The sequence below is a fragment of the Chelonoidis abingdonii genome, chromosome 3 (assembly GCF_003597395.2).
Source record: "Chelonoidis abingdonii isolate Lonesome George chromosome 3, CheloAbing_2.0, whole genome shotgun sequence".
Lineage (NCBI taxonomy): Eukaryota > Metazoa > Chordata > Testudines > Testudinidae > Chelonoidis > Chelonoidis abingdonii.
Genome location: NC_133771.1, coordinates 109805120 through 109826926, shown reverse-complemented (window position 1 = coordinate 109826926; position 21807 = coordinate 109805120). Strand labels below are relative to the sequence as shown.

The 21807-nt window shown below is 41.0% G+C and overlaps 1 protein-coding gene across 1 annotated transcript in view; it reads right to left on the bottom strand.

Annotated features, from left to right (window-relative positions):
• Positions 1 to 21807, bottom strand: part of ARFGEF3 (ARFGEF family member 3) — a 130631-nt gene that overhangs the window by 17494 nt on the left and 91330 nt on the right. Inside the window, exons 13-25 of the mRNA XM_032769946.2 lie at positions 19329 to 19412; positions 18108 to 18271; positions 16935 to 17100; positions 12716 to 12823; positions 12098 to 12313; positions 11760 to 11870; positions 10009 to 10159; positions 8795 to 9109; positions 7467 to 7600; positions 5670 to 5815; positions 4003 to 4182; positions 3291 to 3435; positions 1850 to 1972 (exon numbers count right to left, since the gene is read on the bottom strand). Coding sequence (XP_032625837.1) covers positions 1850 to 1972; positions 3291 to 3435; positions 4003 to 4182; positions 5670 to 5815; positions 7467 to 7600; positions 8795 to 9109; positions 10009 to 10159; positions 11760 to 11870; positions 12098 to 12313; positions 12716 to 12823; positions 16935 to 17100; positions 18108 to 18271; positions 19329 to 19412 — 2043 coding nt within the window. The remainder of the gene's footprint in view (positions 1 to 1849; positions 1973 to 3290; positions 3436 to 4002; positions 4183 to 5669; positions 5816 to 7466; positions 7601 to 8794; positions 9110 to 10008; positions 10160 to 11759; positions 11871 to 12097; positions 12314 to 12715; positions 12824 to 16934; positions 17101 to 18107; positions 18272 to 19328; positions 19413 to 21807) is intronic.

Here is a 21807-nt window from a genome sequence, read left to right as displayed (position 1 = left end):
CTGACATGCTTAGAACCATCTATAACACATACCACACACATCATATTCTCTATTTCTCATTCATGAATTATTTATACATGTACCTTATATATAGAGTGTCACCACAATGTTTAAGAGGGAGGTAACAAATCTTTGATTCATGTAGGTATAAATTCAAACCTGCTGTAACTCCACTGAAGTCCCTGGATTGTGGCCAGGGATAAATTTGGACCACTGTGTCTCCCATTTTAGCAGTTACTCTGGAGATGGATTTGTTAATGAGGTAATGGGAGAAATTTGTTTTTTGCTCAAGGAATTTTAGACAACTTTATTTAAACTTTTCAGTGCCTATTGCAAGGTGCAGGTGCTTCCCAATAGTTAAAGCAAATTAACAGACCTATGTATATTTTATTGTTAAAAATATGGTTCCTCATAAGCACTGTACTGTAGGTGTACAAGATTTAGGGCCTTATCCACAGCCCATTGAAGCCAGTGGGGAGACATCTGTTGATTTCGGTAAGCTTTGGAACAAACCCCTAATGCTTAAATGTCCTTTCCTTTGTTACTGAGTATCAGCAAAACCCTAGTAACATTTGTTGATGGTCTATATTTGCAGATAACTAGACCACCACTTGTAGATAAAATATTACATATGAGACATTTTGTTAAAATTCAGAATTAAATATATCGAGTAGGAATTCCATTTGTCCATTACAATTTTACAAACAAGAAATATCCATTTCTTTTCCCTTTGATAAATCCATCTCACCAAATGGAAAACATTTTTTAAACCATCCTGAGAAACGTCTGTTTCTGAAGACAGCCAGGTTCAGCATTTACTGGTTTGCTCTTCACATACAATTTTAATTTTCTCCATAAAGTAGCAAATAATTGAAGTTCCACTCCCTTCCCCTCCTCAAGGGCTAGACCCTGCACCCACTGAAATCAGTGCTAAAACTCCCTTTGACTTTAGTGGGTGAGGTCAGGCACAAAGTTGCTGCATCATTTATGAATTAAAGGTAGAGTTAAATAAAAGAAGAAAGTAGGGCCCCATCCAGTCTCCCCTGGTATTTTGCTATTTACATTAGTAGGAGAAGAATCAATTCCATAATTTCTTAGAATTTCTAACAATTGTTTTTTAAATGATCAAAGCAAGACACGAAATGTGAATAAGAGGGCAGAACAAAACATCTGAATTTGCCTTTGTAGTGCTTGGAGAAATTTCAGAACAATCAAAGTACAGGGTCACCTTGACTTGGCGTACCCTCTCTTCTCTCCCACTTACTTTACCCTCACTATCAGAAAGGAAAAGTTAATCTTGCTGACAGATTATTACCTGTGATACCGATGTTCTTACTGAAGGTTCCAGCAGATTTTTGGCAGTTTGTGTGCCAAATGCTGCTGCTAGGGGACTGGGGAAAAAATGTGGCTTTGATCACTGAATGGAAAATTGCCCTTATGAAAAAATACTATTGTGTTCTTTGTGCTAATCCAGCCCCAGCCCCAAATATTACAACACCATGACTGCAGAGTTCTGGATTATTACTGTACTGGAGAACTCTATAGTATTTATACAGGGCTATGGTAGGGCATAGTGAAAATGAGAAAAAAATCAATAATCAGATGGCTGAATCTTTGCTGCTGTGACATGCCCTAAAATCCAACTGTATCAACAGTGGTTTTGAATAATCCTTTTATTTTGGTGTCTTTTATACAGTACCCCTGCTTACCATCTGCTAAACCTCTCTCCAAGCATATTTTGTACCTTATAATAAACAAAAGTCACTTCTTCCAGAATAACCCTCCCACCTCTACCCCAGAAAGGTTGCACTTGATGAAAAAAAAAAAAAAGAGGAAAAATCATATTTACCAAGTCCTTTGACAAACTTCATAAGGCACATAATGTAACTAGTGGCAGCACTGGCAAAGACCTGGATGTTGTCTATGTTGAGAAATGCTTCAAAAACATCAAAAACTGGAGCCTGGCTTTTCCCTGTGAGAACAGTAGGAGGTGAAGGCAGTTTATTTATTTTTTTTAATAAGTTGAGGTTCCCTTGCTCAGCTGAGTGTACCCTACCTCTTCTGTGATCGCTAGGCAACTTTCTGACAAGCAAATATTGTGACTGCCTTGGAAGCTGCATCTACTTTCCTTTTCTCCTGGCTCCCAAGAGACTAGCAACTCGAGGGTACTCACACAACCCACTTGTGACTGTTTTACAGGGTCCCCTCTGTGCCTGATCAGCAGAGGAGAGAGTCACAGTTTCACAGATTCCAAGGCCAGAAGGCACCTTTGTGACCTCCTGTATAACACAGGCCAAAGAACTACCCCAAAATAATTCCTGGAGCAGATCAGCCCCAGCTATCAAGACTTGTCTCTCTTAGCTCAGGCTGTGCTCACTTCACGCTTTCAGCTCTGCTTTAGGTCCCTGGTTCAATCCTTGGTGTTGCTGGCTGACATAGTGACTGTCACATTCACAATCTTGATGCTATTTGACAGAGGCAAAACTGTTGTGTTTTCCTGAGTTGAAAATAAGCCTTTTAAAGCCTGCCTAATATACATAATGGATCTGAAAGACTAGATTCCAGCAGGCACATAATACATGCCTATATTTGACTTTAAAACATTTTAAAATACCTGTAAAGTTGTTTAAAAGCCGGAATAATGGATATTTCTCCATACAAGTGCCATAACATTGACATGCTGTGTTCAGGAGAGATCTGGGACTGATATAACAAGACTGTTACAGATTAGACTTTAGGGGTTATGTGTCAGTGTTATGTGAGATGAAGCTTGCTCACCATCTGCCCAACACTTCTAGTATTAACAGTCCTCCTCTTACAGGAGCACCTGTTTCACAGTGGGGGAAAAATGTAGGCTGCCTGGCCTGAGTGCATAGACAAGAGATGGCCATAAGGAGCATCTTTCTTTCCTCCAGTAGGACACCTGCAGAGGAACCTGAAGGACCTAATGTTCCAGCAGCAGAACATGGCTCAGGCAGACTGCTCAATGGCTTTGTTAACTCTCTTTCTCACCCCTGTGTGTCTGCTAGTGTTTGACAGGAATCACAGGATTAAGTATTCAGAGATTTACATTTGTTTTCTCCCTTATTAAAAAATATTCTAGATACTGTATAGTACTGCAGTAAGAACCCACCACACTGCAATGACACTACTGAGTTTTGCAATGTGTTGTTTTGGACCCTTATTGTAGAGTATGGTAGTATTTTTATTTACTTATTTATATGTCCTAAAGATAATGGGACGAAGAAACAAAAAAGACATATCAAACAAACAGAAGAGAAAACTCATACCCATAGAATATTCTCCAACGAGGTACTCCTTAAGCTCTGACTTGCTACTGCTGTGCACTGTTTCCAGTGCACTGAACAACGGTCTCCACCCGGACTGGATCTGAATGGAACACACCTCCACCAGTTCTCCTATAGACGTGATCACCTGTTGCAGGCAAAGCAGAGAGACCTTTACAAATATAAATCCACCCAGCAGAACATGCGGAAGGAATGACGAACAGAAATTGCCCTACAAACATCTACAGAAGTAACTGAAAAAATGTAGATTTTTCTATAGTTTTTTTTTCAGAGAAAGCTACTTTTCATTAACATCTATAGGACTGGAGGTGGATTTCTCTTGAATAATCATGTTCCTGCTCTAAGGAAAGAGAGCAGCTAAACCACCAGGTATACATTCCAAAAGCCTCGAGCTTCTTGGCTGCCATTGGATGTGCCCCCTCTTTGCAGATGTGGCTCTAATGCACAGCGTACGCTAGGTAGAACCCCTTACCTTGTAAAGGAAGTAATTTGAGTCCTGACAAAGGAGCAGAGCAAAATATAGTACTGCTCAACAATACACTGAGGAGAAAGGACCCTTCTGAAACCCTGAAGAGATATATAACCCCATTAAAGGAAAGTAGGCAGATACTCTAGCCACTAGGTGTACACCTGAGACCGCTCTCATTGTTTGTATGGCACACAGGGTGTAAGCACCATATCAAGGTTGACTTGCCTGGTCCTGGACGTCCTCATCACACAGCTCCAGCTGCATGATGCGCTCAAAGGGGCGGAACAGTGCCTCACTGAAGTGAAAATGAGGGGGCTCATTCCAGTCTGTCAGCACCTCGGTGAGGATGTCATGGATGAAGGAGACAGCCTTCCGAGAAACATGTCTCTCCTTATGACAGGCAGCCTACAGGGACAGAGGGATGAAGGAAGAAATACCAGAATTTTGGCCAAGCAAGAAAAAAAAAATATTGCTTTTTGATTAGATTGTTTGGGGGGAGGCAAAAGTAGCAACTTGATAGTGCCAAGACCCAAAAATAGCTCCAGCATAGTGTGACCAGAGGGTCCTGCTTCAATGAACAGAGTGACTGTCCAATGGAAGAGAAGGAGCTGTCTATCCAAGATGCTTAGTATTCTGGAGATGCAGGAAGATTAATTAGAGTTCAAAGAAAGCACTAAACTTAAAAGTTAAAAAATGGGTCTACAATCTTCCTGGCTTTTTCAGATTACTGTTGATTTGAATGGCTAATGTGAGAGATTTAATTTCTCTTCATTCTCATTGTATAAATATAATGTTTATGGATAAATACTGTACTTAGCATGTTCTTGGACTCCAGAATAAAAGCCTCTGGGGAAAGGGACCTGGTATCTACAGCACAATAAAAATGACTAGCAATAAAGTATACTAAAAATGAAATGGCACACTGTCAACAGTACACTGCTCATCTGGCAAGAGCTGGCATGAATCTGGACAGAAAATTATTCCACACTGGGGGACTACCCCAGGCATCTCTAAGCTCTGTCCCTTCACTTCATCCAGCCATTTCCTCCTTCGGCTTTCACCTATGCCAAAGTTTACCAAAAGAGAACAATACTGACCCAACATTTTGAAAGCAACAGGTGATTCTGGGAGTCTCACTCTTTGGATGCCAAAATTAAGACATTTTAAAGGGGCCTGGATATAAGAAGGCGGGTGCTCAGCACTTTCTGAAAATGGGGCCCCTTTAAGGTATCTCAAGCTGGGCATCAAAAATCACTAGTCATTTTGAAAATTAAAACCACCGGTATAGTCAAAACATACGACTATGGACACTAACACACCTTAACACCTGACTTCAAATATTTTCTTTATCGTAGCTCTTAAACATCTGAGAAATGTGCTTCCTGTGCACCTTAAAAACCTGAACACATGATGACATGTTCATTAACATAAACAAAGTTCAGGCGCACATACTTATTCATGTGACTGTCATACATCCAAGAAACCCAGCTCCATTACATAGAACAGTTTTCAATTATTTTAGGCACAGCTAGTTTTCACAGGAATACAGGAATTGCCATGTTGAAATAGACCAATGGTCTGTCTCTGGAATCATGTTTCCAAATGTAGCAATTACCGGATGCTTGAGAGGTACATTGTGGACACTTTCACACCTACCTATCTGTAGCTGTGCAACACTGTACCATAAGAAGAGGAGCGTATTTCTTCTTGACTCTAGCTAATGAAGAAGTTTAATAACCCATAAGATGTTATTCTAACCAGTATAACTGCAGATATTCTGCTGTAGTCATTTAAAGGTTCAAACTTTTTCTGATTCTCTCTAAGTAAGGTGCGTTTATAATATCTTATAGCTGTGAGTTTCACAGGTTCTTCTTTCTCTCTCGCTCTCTCACCTCTACAAGATGAGGTGCCACCAGGCTCCAGCAGCGCATGAGGTGGAGCAAAGGGCGGGATTTACTCCGTACAATTCTGAGCATAGCATCTCCAAGACGAAACAAATGGAGTGCGCTTCTCCTGTCTTTGGTAGACTTTACTTCACCTACAAGAAAAATAAGGTGCATTAAGTAAATAAATGTGAAAATTAATTGTTATGACCAGAGGAGTAATTAACAGAAATTAGGCAGCTGCAGCATTTCATCTCCGCAGGTTTGGGTTCGAATTCACAAATTATTTGATTTTAATTACATACACATCAATACCAGTCCAGAAAGAAATTCAGCATAGCTAGCAGTCTGTGCTTGCAAAAAGCATAGGAATAGACTGAGAAAAGGACCTACGTTGCAGGAACAGCTTACACAGCTATGCAGCTTTGGCATCAAATAGTGTGGATTTTTTCAAATGCATTTTTAAAGTGTAAACACGTGGAGAAAACAAAAAATAATAAATCAGTGATAATTAATAATAATGTTCAGTACTGGCAAATATGCAGTCTAGGTGGGCAAGTGGTTTATGATTTATCCTGAGTACAATGAGTTGGCTTTGGAAGCCTCTGGTAACATTTAAAGGGAAGAGTATTAACTGCAATGTATTTATTTTCTTAGCAGTGGAAGGTTGTAAATTATCTTTACTGAGTTGAAGAACACAGGACAAAGAGAACTTAAAAACATACTCTGAATTTCCCCAACAGACAGTACACATTCTTAATTCCTCAATCCTTTGAAAACCATCCTAATACGAAGAATTTCATCTCCCACTGCTCTCAAAATGTTAGGAAATTCACATTAGGAAGCTTACCTCTTTTTTGACACTGAAAACAAATATTTAAGCAGCTAGGCAGCACTATTTAAGCAGCACTAGGCTAATTATTAGTGGCATGAATCTTTAAAATGGAATTACTACTAACATTTGTTGATTGAACACTGTGTACAGAACACAGAGGGAGACCATTTATTAATAATAAAGTGATACATGCTGTTGAGTCCTGGAGAGAGAAGATGTATGAGCATAACAAATTGAGTGTCATTCTGGAACAATGCAAAGTAGCACAAAACACAATCTGAATTCACTCGGGGTGAAACTCACCCCTTTGTAGAGGGAGATTGCTAATCCTGTGCACCACTCAAGTCTCACTTAAATCTTGGTTCAAAGTTCTTTGAGTCAATGGAAAATTTTCTTTTTGATTAGGTCCTTATGCCCAGTCTGAAGACCTACGGGAGACTTAAGTATTGCACAGACCTTGTGCTACGGAGGGGTGGATTCCACACAGAGGGAGAAACCTGGAGAACATATCCCCCCTGCTTTATCTTGAGAGCCTTTGTTAGGTCCTGTCTACAACCCACTCATGGCTTATTACCCTGTATACCCTCTTAGTGACATGTAACCTACACCTGCCATCTAGGTCACACCTGAATTTAGCCTACAGAAGTTACTAATTTGGAATCTTAAAGGACATTTAAAATGTATTATTGTTTATATTATAGTAGCACCCAGATGTCTGAGGCAGGATTAGTGCCCTGTTGTGGCAGGTGCTGTACCCCAGAAGTTGAAAGCTCTCTTGGTCAGGGACTGTAGCTATCTTTTGAAAAGGCTTTGCAATTCCCCATCAGAGGGATTTCGGACTGAACTCTATTTTATTTGAGCTATCTGTCCCTGGCATATTGTAGCAAAATGAACACAAAGTAAATCATGGAGGAAATGCAGAAAATATACAAGAAACACCTGAATCCTCACGAGGCCTTTAGTAGATTTACCTGGCATTGCTAAGGAGTAATCAACTGTATCTGTGACTGAGTAGAAGAGCTGGGACTGAGAAGCTTTTTTGAGCTGGTATAGGAAGCCACCCAGTGCCATCAGGTTTAGCTTGTGAGCAGCATCTTCAAATAGCCTGTAAGCAAAAGTGTAGAGAATGTAACTTGAAAACGAGCCATGGAGGTTAAAGAAGAACCTCAACTACCCTGCTAGTGTTAGCAGCAGATTAGTTTACATAGTGTTACTGAGTCTACTTTGATTCACCAGCTTTATTATTTTGGGGGGGAGGAAGAACAGGGGAGTCCAAAATTAACCAGAATTCTTTCTGGGGCTTTAACTGCAGCACAGACCATTCTTAATCCCACCTCAAAATACATCTAGTGGTTTAGTGACAATAGCTAACAATCCAAAATATGACATAGGTCAGCTCTTCAGCTGAGGTGAATTGACATAGCTCCATTAACTTCACAGTTACACCAATTTGCACCATCTGAGGAGCAAGCTCCATATATATGAATTAATCTTACTTTGAGAAATTTAGGCCTAAATTTTCAGAGATGGGAGCCTAAAGTTCAACACCTAGGCAAGCAGTGGTATTTTCAGCAAGACTGCACATCCAGAGTTCCCAGGGAGCTTCTGAATTTTCTGAATTAGGATTGTAGTTTAAAACTGTAAGCTGAACTTCACGTTAATGTAAAATTGGATTTTTAATTTATCTATTTATTATGTATTTTTAAAAAGGAGATCACAACACTAATCTTGACTGATATCACAGTGAAATGCCGTAACAGCAGAGTCAAAAACTGAGACAGTCAGGGCTTAATCTTGCTCTCATTCAGTCAACAGAAAATCTCTTTCACTTGAATGAGACAGGATCAGGTGCCTGTTGAGGTCCACAGTGAAGTTACATTATGAAAAAATCACACCTATATAACTAAGAGCGCTATTAAGCGTTTGTATTATTCTGTAGTCCTGTGCACAGCGTTGCAATTCTGAAATAAAAAATGATGCAGCATACGATATATGCTGCCCAGGCATTAACTATTTTTTGCTCATAATTTACAAATACATTCCTCTTGGGGATGGAGCCCAAGCATGGAAAATTTCAGCAAAAAGGAGATTTTTATTTTTTTAGCATGTTACAAGTATGAGAAAATAGGATGTGCTAATACAAGTCTCAGCCCCACCTCAACTACAGCATTGGCTGCTGAGCGAATGGCATAAACATTTGTAAGGTCCAGAACTGGCAGCCTGTTCCCTTTACTTTACAGGAAGGCTCAGGAGAGATTTTGAGAAGCCAAAAGCAGGATTCGGACATTGCCATCCATACCTGTCAGCCTGTGTGGAGAGGATGAGGACAGCCTTGGCAGCATTGCTTCCACTTAGCAGGCTGCCTCCACGGAAGTCGAAAGCTCTGCCCTTGCTACCCTCCTTGATGAGGTCCTGGATGGAGACAGGCTGGATGACAGGATTGTTGCTCAGGGTGGTCTCCTGCTCAGGGGTCAGTTCCTGGGGAGAGTTTGTAGATGGATAATCCACCTGCAACGCTCCTGTGGCCTGCTGTGATTGGGTTATAGTGAGAGGGGGCTGAGATGCGCCATCGCTGAAATGGGTGTGCTCCAGAGTGCTGATGTATTCACACACCCTGAGAACAAATGGGACAAGATGGAATGTGAATCCCTAGAGTTAGTCACTATAGAACTGTTTGGTTCTGCATTGCACTTGCTCCTTAAAGGTAATCTGGAAACATCTGTAGAATAATGAAGTCCAATGTATTTGTTTTACTGGTCTCTAATAGTGCCTGTCACTGCAGCTAGTTTAATCATTTAGAAAACACATAGTGATGTAGGCCAATCACAATAAAGGGAGAGCATAAAAGTAAAAGAGTCCCACTGCCAGAAAATGGTAATGGAGACCCCTGGAAGGTGGTCATGTCTGCTTTGGAGCCAACCTATCTGGTGCCAGGCAAGTGGAGGTTTATTATGTCATGTGGCCTGGAATTTCTCTGAAGGGGATATTGCACTTATTTACAGTCTGAGGGGGAGACTTCCAGAAGTGCCGGCTGGGGTTTATTGTCCCTAAATGCCTGGACTTCCAATAATGACCTTAGAAAGGAAGGATAGCCTGGTGGATAGGGCACGCGCTGGAGACCTGGGTTCAGTTCCTTGCTCTGCCGCAGGCTTCCTATGTGTCCTTGCACAAGGGGTATTAGATACTTTAATACCCTTTGAGGATGTAGGCCTTAGTCCCCCTGTGCCTGCCCTGGTTCACAGCAGTGCTGTGAGGATCAATATATTAAGGATTGTTAAGCACTCAGATGGGTGTATCTAAGATTATCCTCAGGCCCTTTTAAAAATCTCCTCCCCTTTCACCCACTGAATTGCACTCAATCTCCCAGGTCCACTGTTTGTGTGTGTAGTGCTGGAGCACCTCCGAGAATGATAAAGTGAGTGCAGACAGCTTTATTTCTCTCTCGCTCTAGGTGGCAGGAGCTTGGTTCTGTTAAAATGAATTTTCTGACCTAAAGCCGGTAGATTCCTGTACCTGAACACATGTGGCCAACAGTCTTGATTGTGGCTTCCCATTTCCAGGCCCACACTGAGGATGGCATCCATGCACAAAACATGAGCAGGGTGCAGGCAGACTCCCTGCACTCTCCCCATCTGTTCCAGCTTCTGCTCCATCTTCTGTTTCACTGTCCCGTTAACAATAGAAGACGATTTTTTAAGAACATGCATCACTTAAACAAACAAACATTTGTTCTCACAGATGATGTGGATGGAGAGGATTACAATACAAAAAGAGATCTATATGAAGATGGCATTTTAGGCAAAATATAAAAGCAAACACCTTTTTCGGATGTACATGCTAAAAAAATCCCTTTTTATTTGTGTGTGTGAGAGACCATACTGCTCATGGAAGGCACTAAACTGACTTCTTTACAGGTTCACATCTTCTTGTTATTCACAACAGACAAAGCATCGCAAGACACAGTGCAAGCTTCCCTCTACAGCTGGTTGGAATTATTTTTGACAATTTCTTTTCACTGAAGCTGAGATGCTTCATGGAGATGTATTAGATTTGACAAGTTTCATGACAGGAAGGTCTCTGAGGTCCAAGGTGGACTCCTGGATCACTTGATAACTGAGAGACCCAAATCGAAAACCTGATCTTTTTGATCGGAAAACAGATTTTTCAACACCATTCCTTTTCACTGAAACACTGGAAAGGTCTGTGTTTGTATTAAGGTGGAACAACCATCAATTTTGAAATCTTGAAAGTTGTCATGAAACAGAATGGTCATCCTCTAGTCAGCTGTACTTCCCCCATATTGATCATCCAATATGCCCGAAGTGTCATTTCCAGGGCTCTCTCTTCTAGGGGTCAGAGGATTTTCACTCTCACACCTATTCAGTCTTTGGTCTCTACTGACTGCCACTTAGGGCCAGTTGTGATAGCCATTTTTGTGTCATGAACTTTTATCCAGTGGGAACTGGAATGAGATCTCCAAACTCATTTCACTCAGGCCACCAACTAAACATGTGCAGTTGACAACTTTGCGTCACTAATGATCTGGATTTGCTTTGAAGCAGTAATCTAGATGTGACAAAAATGAGAAGTCCCATGGCACCTTAAAGACTAACAGATTTATTTGGGCATAAGCTTTCGTGGGGACTCCTCGTTGTTTTTGTGGATACAGACTAACATGGCTATCCCTCTGACACTAGAAGTGACCGACTTTTTATCCCGTTACTACATTTTTTCGGCTTCATCAAGCTTAACTTAATACACTTGAGATAGGCAATTTTAAACATCTGAGAATATATGATGGTAAAGGATGTATATGTAAATAAGCAAGCGGAGTGAATGTCATGAAAATAAGTAAGACTGAGCACATTTTGGTGTCCTTCTCAACTCATGGTAGTGTCAGATACATAAGACATAAGTTTTTATAAGTTGTTATTACTCAGATGCCATTATGGCTGCATTTGTGTCACCAAACTTTAAAAGATGAAACTTTAAAATACAGTTTGAGTTTAATGGTGTTCAACTGAATCAGTAGAAGATTTATATAGGATAAAATGGAGAATGAATTAATAACAAGGTCCTGGTGCAGTGAAGTCTGTGTGAGACTAATGGTTCCCCCTGTAGATGTACTTCCCATATATTTGCAAGGCAATGTAATGTGGCAGTGAAATCCCCCCATCCCTACATTTCCCATAACAAAATACCTTACAATGTCATTACTATAAGGAACATTAGATAATAAGGACTACTTGGCCAATAGTAGCTACCTTGAGTTATAGCATCACTGGGCTCTTGGGCATCTCTTTCCTCCTTCTCTTCTTGAACACAGGAGGCAGCAGCCATTTGGGCAAGGGCAGATGCACAATTAGCCGCAACCCCTACAAAGAGGCACAACAGTTATTGTCTAATCAGCATTTTCATTTTGGATATGCAATCTTACCATCAGACAGCATCACAAACAGGGCTATTGACTTCTACACCAGCTTTACGGGTCTTCCCAGTTTGCTTCCCTCTTCCCCAAATTCCGCCCCCATTAAGAACATTTACAATGCATTGGTCCATCCAATTACATGAATCCATCTAGGAATTCAGTCCATACTGATACCTAGAGCACAGCTCAGCCGGGCTGCCTTCCTCAGTCCATCCAGGCTCATACAAATGGAATCTTTCTCCTTCTGGTTCTGCTCCTTGACTCCTTCAGCTCCCAGGATGAATGCTAACCCTTTGGAGCTTCCTGCCATTCGACCAGTCAAAGGTGTGGATAAGGTATCAATCAAATTCTTCCAGCAACCGATCAGAAGGTAGCGGGCAAAAGCAACACCTGGAGCAAGAAATGCATCCATCATTTTCCTGGAAAGTGAAATAGCTACTGCTTTGTCGTTAGGGGGAAACGGGCCCCGTTCCTTCTTTACTTGCTGGACCATCTGATGTTTTGACTAGTGCATAGGCTTTATTGACTTAGGCCACTTTACATTCTAAATGTTTGAGCTTATGTTCTTGAATGTGTTTTACTTTATATGAAAACACAGTTAAACTATTTAAAGCCTGCTGCAGCACCAGCTGCGATTACAACACTTCGGTTAAATTAATCCACGATATAACTTCACTGGGCTTAGTTCCCTGTTTGTCTGAAGCCTTTGCACACTTGAATAAATTCCATGAGGTCCTACTGTATATTATAAGCCTACTAATGGTGGACACATACACAATATAGATTCACTACCTGCCACAACAGAATCATCGGTCTTCTGGTTCTGGGTGAGAGGAGATTGTGTTGATGCAGATACCATCAGCTGCCCACCTATAGCACTGCTCCCCAAGCCATCAATGTCTGCCAGACCATAAACACACACACATATGAGTTCAGAAGAACATTTCACATTGAACCACTGCACTAAGAGAATTCCAGGATTTCTGATGGTATATTTTTAAGGGTCTGATTCTCAGTTATATGTCTCTGGCAGTGTGAAGGGACCTTACTGAGGATGCAAAAGGGCCTCCAGGTAAATAAGAATTACCGTATATACTTGATCATAAGCCAGTTCGTTTATAAGCCGATCCTCCCAGATGGATAAGTTAAAATAGAAAATGTTTATAACCCATTCATAAGCCGACCCAATAATTCAGGGGTCAGCAAACTTTAGTCTGGGCCATCAGGATAAGCCGCTGGTGGGTCGAGATGGTTTGTTTACCTCGAGCATCTGCAGGCACAGAGGTAAACTTAAGTAAACGAAGTGTCCCGGCGTGCCAGCTGCTTACCCTGATAGGCCAGGACAGCAACTGGTGGGGAAATTTTTTTTTGGCAGGGGAGAAAGCTGGGAGTCAGGGGAGTAACCCCTGTGACTACCCCCCACATGACCCCAACCTTAGCCCGGGACCTCCCACATTCTCTCCCCATCTCAGCCCTTCCCATTTTATCTGGGGAGGATGTCTCTGGCCTGGCCGGAGCTGCTTCAGCAGGCTGGGCAGCGCGGTCACAGCCTGCTCCGGAGGGCCAAACTGGGTGGCACGGCCACAGCATGTTCCAGCGGGCTGGCCTGGCCGCAGCGTGCTCTAGGGGGCAAGGCCAAGTGGCACGGCTGCAGCCTGCCAGCCCCCGAGCTGCAGTTGCTTTAGAGGCTGGGGGTGGGAGAGCAGCCAGAACTGGAAAGGCTCTGGCCCCACCTCTTCCCTTCTGGCTCTGCTGGCTGTGCTGCCTCTCCTTGCTCCCTCTGTTGGGGGGAGGGGGCTGGGTCCCACCTCTCCCTCTCTATATCCATTCATAAGCCGACCCACTTCTCTGGTGCTTTCCTTTTTTACTAAAAACAATTCTGCTTATGAATGAGTATATACAGTATGTCCCTTAGTGTTCTCGTCAGTGCAATTTTAAATGATTCAAAGAGAAGGGCATCCATCACTTTCCTTGGTCCATAGTCCAGTAGACCTCACTGATAGGAAATTTTCTCCTGCTGTTAGTCACAGTTCAGAGTAAGCCACATCTTTGACTCTGCTAGCCTCTCTAAGTGGGTGCTTGGGGTGCAGGCCCATCTGGATTTGGGTACTGCAAGCCTTCCCTTTGGGAGCTGTGACCAGTGGATAACATAGTGACCCAAAACAAATGATTGTTTAATGTTAACAGTAGGAACAAAACGTAACCAGAGAAAAGGGTTTTTAACACAATGAAAGATGTACACGCATATCTATCTTACCTATAGGCTTAGGTAGGCCTAGTAGTTTAGCCCAGACACTCCAAACTTTAGGGACTGGGTTTCAGTCTGGTCCCCAGCAGTCTCTGCCTTTGGGGGCTTCCTTTTTATCCATCCCAAAGTTTTATGTGCCAGCCCTTCTCCCATTATTACAAGCGGGATAACTGAACTCAGCGTTGTTGGAGGTAAAATATTAGAATGAATGACTCCTGTCCTTTGTGTACCAGTAAATGGGGCTCCCTGAAGTTACTGTTCCTTAATACAAGAAACCTCTACATGTATGAGCCCCCTTTAATCATACTGCACATAACACTGAAACAGAATGTAGAATATTGATAAAATATTACAGGCATCCCCACCTCTTTCACAATATTCATCCTAAATTTTCTTTCTAGGGAAATTAAAGGGAGCACTGAAATGTTTGTCAGAGGAGTCCTGGTCTTTTAGCTTCTTAGCAGAGTTATGTCTCAGCAGTAGCACTGCAGCATATCCCTGGTATAGTATCAATCTAAGTCAATGGGAGTTCAATCAGTGGAAAAAGTGCAAGCTCGGACTCTCAGCATTCATGTTGGTACTGAGCCCTGGGTATCCTGACATTACATTGCTGTGATATCATGAAACCAGTGACCTACGGCTGCTCCAAAAATCTGCCTGTGAAAATACAAATCTAGGATGTGTGCCCAGAACATGGAATGCTCTTTTCAAAAGATTCCCCCTGAGACCTGCAGTGACAAAGGAGTTTGGTGCATTGAATCACCCTGTTTCTAGGCAGTTACACAGCTTCCTTTCCCATTCATCAGTATTTACTCACATGTGCTGGTCAAGTTTTAAAAGCCCCTTTGGCTTCTCTTCAAAAGTATACATTTTTTGAACAATAATGGCAGCTTGCTACTATGGAGGGAAATGCCTTTGAGTTCTGTAGAAGACAAACTCTATAGAACACTGTGGGCCACATCTTCCCTGGTGTAAACTGAAATAGCTCCATTGACATCAATCAGTTATTAATAACCATTGATGAATGGAGCAGGAAGTTTTTCGGGACAGAACTGCCAAGGAGCAGCGATAACAACAGCAATAGTCAGAGCTCATATAGTGCTTTACAAAGGTGGTCAGTGTTGTTGCCCCCATTTTACTGGTGGGGAAACTGACACACCAGGAGGGACGTGACTTGTTCAAGGTCACCCAGCAGGTCAATGACAGAGCCAAGAGTAGAACTCAGGTCTCCTACAGTCCAGTCCAGTACTTGATCCACTAAGGCATGTTCTTTATGTTCTGGACACAAATCCTAGATTTATATTTTTGCTGACAGATGGTTGGAGCAGCAGTAGGTCACTGATTCCAAGATATCAAAAAGAGAGGATAATTTCAGCATCTGCCGGAGACAATCCCTCAAGCTCAGTTACACCAGCTGGGGATCTGTCCCTATGTCTCTGATAAAGCTACAGAGCTACTTTCAACATGCTCTGAACTAGCACAACTGAGCCTTGATTCTGATTAGAAACATAAAACTAGCCATACTGGTTCAGACTAATGGTCCATCTAGCCCAGTACCCTGTCTTCCAACAGAGACCAGTGCCAAATGCTTCAGGGAGAATGAACTGAACAGGGCAATTATTGAGTGATCCATGACCTGTCGTCCAGTCCCAGCATCTGGCAGTCAGGGGCTTAGCCATCTTGGCTAATAGCCATTGATGCACTTATGCTCCATGCTTATCTAATTTTTTTTTTTAACTCGGTTATAGTTTTGGCCTTCACAACATCCTCTGGCAAAGAGTTCCACAGGTCAACTGTGCATTGTGTGAAGAAATATTTCCTTTTGTTTGTTTTAAACCTGCTGCCCATTTATTTCACTGGGTGACACCTGTTCTTGTGTTCTGCAGAGGGGTAAACAACACTTCCTTATTCACTCTCTCCACACTATTCATAATTTTATAGACCTCTATCAGATCCTCCCTTAGTTGTCTCTTTTCCAAGATGAACAGTCGCCGTCTTCTTAATCTCTATTAATATGGAAACTGTTCTAGACCCTTAATCATTTTTGATGCCCTTCTCTGTACCTTCTCCAATTCTACGGTATCTTTTTTGAGATGGACGATGAGAACTGAACATAGTATTCAAGGTGTAGGCGTACCATGGATTTACATAGTAGCATTATGACATTTACTGTCTTGTTATCTATCCCTTTCTGAATGGTTCCTAATGTTCTGTTCGCTTTTTTGACTGCCATTGTACATTGAGCAGATGTTTTCAGAGAACCATCCACAACGACTACAAGATCCCTTTTTTGAGTGGTCACAGCTAATTTACACCCCAACATTTTGAATGTATCGTCGGAATTATGTTTTCCAATGTTCATGACTTTGCATTGGGGCTTGCAGCACTGCCATAAACACAAATAAAAGAAACAAAACAAAGCATCCTTTCATAGTCTATTCAGTTTTTGGTCACACGGGCCATAGGGAATCAAGGTACTATCAGGTATTTTTTTTTATTTGATCTAGGATTTCAATACAGAGTGTCTGATCCAGATTAAACAACCATATATATGTGCCATAACTGAATCCAATTTCTTCTCCACTGGCACTTTAGTAAGCGCCATATTTTAGCGCTATGGCATGTTGATCTATAGGTAACTGAATGAAGCCTAATGTTCAAGTATGTAATATTTTAGGCATCTGCAGAATGCATTTAGAAGTTAATCTGTACTGACATGATCATAATACTGAGTTCATATAGCCATGGTAACATAATACTGACCAGTCAACATGGTGATGAGCGGAAGACGGTGCTCCTCAGGGTTTCCCCAGTAACCAGCCTCTCCCAGGATGTTCCTTTCCAGTACCTGATGGTAGAGCTCCTCAACCCACGCTTGAGAGAATACCATCAATACTCCACTGGCCTGAACCTGCTTCATAAACTCCTTCTGCAGAGAACAATTCAAATCCAAATGTAACATGACAGTCAGTCACCAGAGTGTAAGCCTCAGCCTGCAGATCCACTACTCCTCTCTGAGTGCATCAGGTTGCTGAGGAAATGAGGAGGAAAAGGATGGGGGTATGGAACTTCTGTAAGAGTAAGAACTGACCGAGGACTAGATCATGCCTGGCCCATACACACCTGGACAACGGCAAGTGCGACGGTGCAAGGAGGAGTTTTTCACTCTCTGTGACAGCTCATGTAGGAGACAGGCACAATTACAGTTCCTGTGGTGAGGGAATTGGTGGGACAGGTCCTTCAACACTCTTCCAGGGCTGTACAAGACCCAAAAAGGATGTGGGAGGCAGGGCCATGGTCCAACACCCTCAATTTCAGCCTGTTGAGTAGGACCTGAGTGCAGGGAGACCTGTTGCTCTCCATAGGCTCTGCACTAGCAACTAAGCCCTTAATGAGACAGGGCCCATTCCTGAAGTCCTTACAAAGGCCAAACTTCTAGTGACACACAAGGCCAAGTTCAGGCCTGGTGCAAGAGGTGCAACCCCTAAAGACTTCGATGGAAGTTTTGTAAGGACTGAATTATTATAACTGATAAAAACATATGGTAAATGCTAATAATGTTCAAGGATTAGTTTTGACAATTGCTGGAATCAAAATACTCTTTGATATTACTGGTAAGAACTGTTTCTCCCTTCCTGCCCCAAATGATGTCAGCTAGAGCTAAGTGAATTTATTTTGGCCAACAGTTTATTCATCAAAAAAATGCATTTGGGGTGTGTGTAACAAAAATGATTTGCAAATTTAGGTCAAATTTAGTGAATAGTTTATAGTAGCTTCATGATTTGAAAGTATCAGGTTAGTTTCTCTGCCTACTCTCAAATGGTTAATAGGAAATGAACATATTTCAGCTGCTCCAAATAAAATAAAAACTGCATCGTTAGCCACCCACAGAAATTTTTACTTCACACCATGGTTTGTTCTATATTCCTCACTTACCAGCAACACAGGTGCTTGGGCAGGTTTCTTCCTGTAGTAGTCAGAGTTGGATAACTTCAGGCTGAGACGAAGGGTGTAGTGTGAGATCATGTAGATACTGTCTGCATTCATCAGAGTCTGGAAGCTGAAATTGGGGTTCCCCTCAAATCCTGGTGAGAACATATCTAACGAAAAGGCAGAGTGTGAGCCCTCACACTTCAAACAGATTTTGCTCTGGAACAATCATAACTTAATTCTAGTAAAACACAAGCCTTTCAGTAGTAATGAATATAGACATATGTTTCTATCGTGAACATTTAATATAAATAATATTTCTCTCCATTCCTATCTTGAGTTTGATCTTGAATGGTGCTGAACACTCTGATTCTAGACCAGCAAAGTCCTTAAGCATGTGCTTAACTTTAACCATAGATTAGTCCAAGACTTCAAAAGGCCAACTGACATGTTTAACGTTAAGCACATAGTTAAATGCTTTGTGAAATCAGGAGCAAAGTGCTCAGCACCTTGGAGGATCAAGCCCCGTAACATCACTCTTTGACCTAAAATTACAGTTACAGGGAGAAATATTTGGTGCTAATGTGGCTGGAACTTGGCACACCTCAAATTGTCAGCAAATGCTGGACAGCTCATGTAAATAGCACAAATAGCTGCTTTTCAGATGTGCAAAGCACTCTCAACTCCACTTGCCTTCAATAGAAGCTGTGACTGCTCAGTACCTCTGAAAATCAGGTGCGTTACGTATTTATATGTAACTATATCATCTGATCATTTTCATAATGGCATGATCCCTCCTTCTCAGGTAGATATTAGACAGAGCTATACACGTTTTTCAGGGTTGGTTAGTTTGACTTACTGGTAGGAAAACATAAGTCAAGTAACTGGAATATTTATCTGAATCCTTGTTTTTATTTTTAAACTACAGATGGCCACAGTATTTTAGGGCCTTCACCTCTGTTGTTAAACTTCACTTATAGAATATTAATTGATTAAGGGATAATGATCATCCTAGAGGAGTATTTGATATGAAACAAGGAACAGCTTCTGAGGTTGGTTAAATGTTTCAGCAAAGCTGAGTCATTTGATAACTACCAAGTGGTTTATTGCAAGTATACTCCTCCCACCATAAAGATCATGGCTGTTCTTAGACAAGATAAAAAAAATACAATACACGATAACATTAAAAAAAACCACACACAGAAAAAAAAATAATGATTTTCTTGCCTCGTGAGGGTTTGAAAGTTCTGTGCTGCTGCCTCCTTGGACTTTCCATTGACGTCACTTTGGGGGCGTGGATAAGGTGAATAACTGTTTGAGGGCGGATTTAGAAAGTGAATAATTGTTCACGAGTGGGTCTAAAAAAATGAATAACTGTTTAAGGGAGTGGTGTGTGTGGAAAAGGAGTGATGGGACTGGACATGTACTGTGTCCACAAAGATTTCCATATTACTTATGAGGGGGAAAATGTTTGATATTCCTGTGGTCACATCTGGGAGAGATCTTTGTCTTGTCTTGTAATAGGCCCCAGTTTGGCAAAACACTTCACCATGTGCTTAACTTTAAGTCTATGACTAGTCCCAGTGATTGCAATGGAACTACCCATGTGTGTAAGTGCTTCGTGGATTGAGACCATGATAATGAAACTTGCAGCTACAATATATCAATTTGCTACTTAAAGTCAGCTTATAAAAGATACATCAGATTCATGAAAGAAGAATAAGGCATTTAAGAAATATTTTAAAGAAAACATGGACTATTATCTTAGGCACAAAATTTTGCATATAAAAATGCATACAAAATTGCACACCAAACCAATGTACACAATTACTGCAATTAAAAGAGCAATAATTTGCAAAATTAAAAATGAAAATGGCTAAGTGTGCATGCAAATTAGGTATGCATTTGTGTGCCCAAAGTGTTTGAAAATCTGGCCCCCCGAGTTATCAGTTCCTCTAAAACATGGGAAAGTGGCAGTTCCCTCACATACATTTAATGGACTGAGTGGATGCCCAGCCTCTAAAAGGAACTAGCAGCTAATGTGTAGGTCTGCATTCATGAACTATTTGCAAGGCATAAACACCATAAAACCCTGCCACTAACAGACTATGATAGATGACTGATAAGCTGTGCTAACTGTCCTGCTTAATTATCCAAACAATGATGTCTGGTTTGTTAGAATTAACTCCTTGGTACTGTTCTGAAAATAGCTATGTCTGCGTTTAAGGAATATTGATTACTAATGTTAATTATAAAAAGCTGCACCCATAACAAACTAACTCATTGTCTGGATGTGGACAACAATTCATTTAATTGTGTAGACAGGTCACAGAAGTCATACCACACATTTAATATTTTGTTTAAATCAAGATTGTGTGCCAAGAGCTTTCTGGTAATGAAGTATTAAATTATATTGTATAAACAAGCACCCAACTTAGTGCTATACATTTTCATTGTCACTGTTTTGATCCAGCAACAAATAGGGGAAGATTTTTCTGGAGGGAAAAAAGATTAAGATTGTAATTGTAAGATTTCCCAATGACATATTTCTGACTCTTACCTTTCCTGTATCTCTCTACCTGGCTGACTTTACATCTTTTTTTTTCAAATCTCACCTGAAAACACATCAGTACTCCCTTCTCTATACCTCAAATTCATGCTCTCTCAGCTGTTTTTCAGTTCTATAATTGTGTAAGTATTTTGGGACATAGCTGGTATGAAAGACACTATTGTAAATAATATTGTACTGCACTGACCCAGTGCATAATAAAAAATATGAATGGAACAAAGTAGGTAGGATGGGGGTTCTCTGTGTTGAAACACGCATTTACTGAAAATTCATAAGTTAGCTTGTTAGGATCCACACTTAATGGATTTAACTGTATCTACTGTAGCTATCAGTCAGATCTTTTGCTTAGTAACTGGGTTCTTTACAGAAGCTAAGCTTTCCATCTGTGACTGTCACAAAGAAAACAGCAACAGATCTTTTAAACACTGAATCATCAACTGAGACTTGCACACAGATGTTGAAAGGACACAACAACTTTCTTTGCTAATATGCAACCATGGATCCATGAAAATATTAGGATACTTCTTCCCATGTAAAAAAAACCTGGGAGCATCTTATGACTTGCTGAGTGGTTTTTGTTTTTTTTGTTTGTTTGTTTAATATTTGGCCAAATCAGACTAGAAATAAGGTGAAATTTTTTAACAGTGTGAGTAATTAGCTATGGCTGTGGTGGACTTTCCAGGACTTGCAGTCTAATAAATCAAGACTAGATAGCTTTCTAAATGAGATGCTATAGCTCAAACAGAAAGTATGGGCTTGATGCAGAAATTATTGGGTGAGGTTCTTTGGGCTGTGTTCTTTGGGCTGAGGATATATAATGCATCATTTCCGAGTTCGTGTGTGCAACAGAATGAACAAATGAATAAATGAATGAAAAAGAGAGGACCAAGGGTACAGGTCGTTGTAGTGAAATCAGTTAAGAAACAGAGAAATATATATTTTAATGAACATTTGCATGTTGGCTCATTGTCAGGATAAAGAAATCTCTTTACAAATAGAAAATATTTATACTAGCCTAAAGTATATTTTCAATAGAAAAATCAGCTTTCACTTGGTCATCTTTTGTTTAATTTGCAAATATCAAAATCCCAAAGATCCTCACACTGAAAAGTTAAGTGTAACTCATTTGACCTCTTT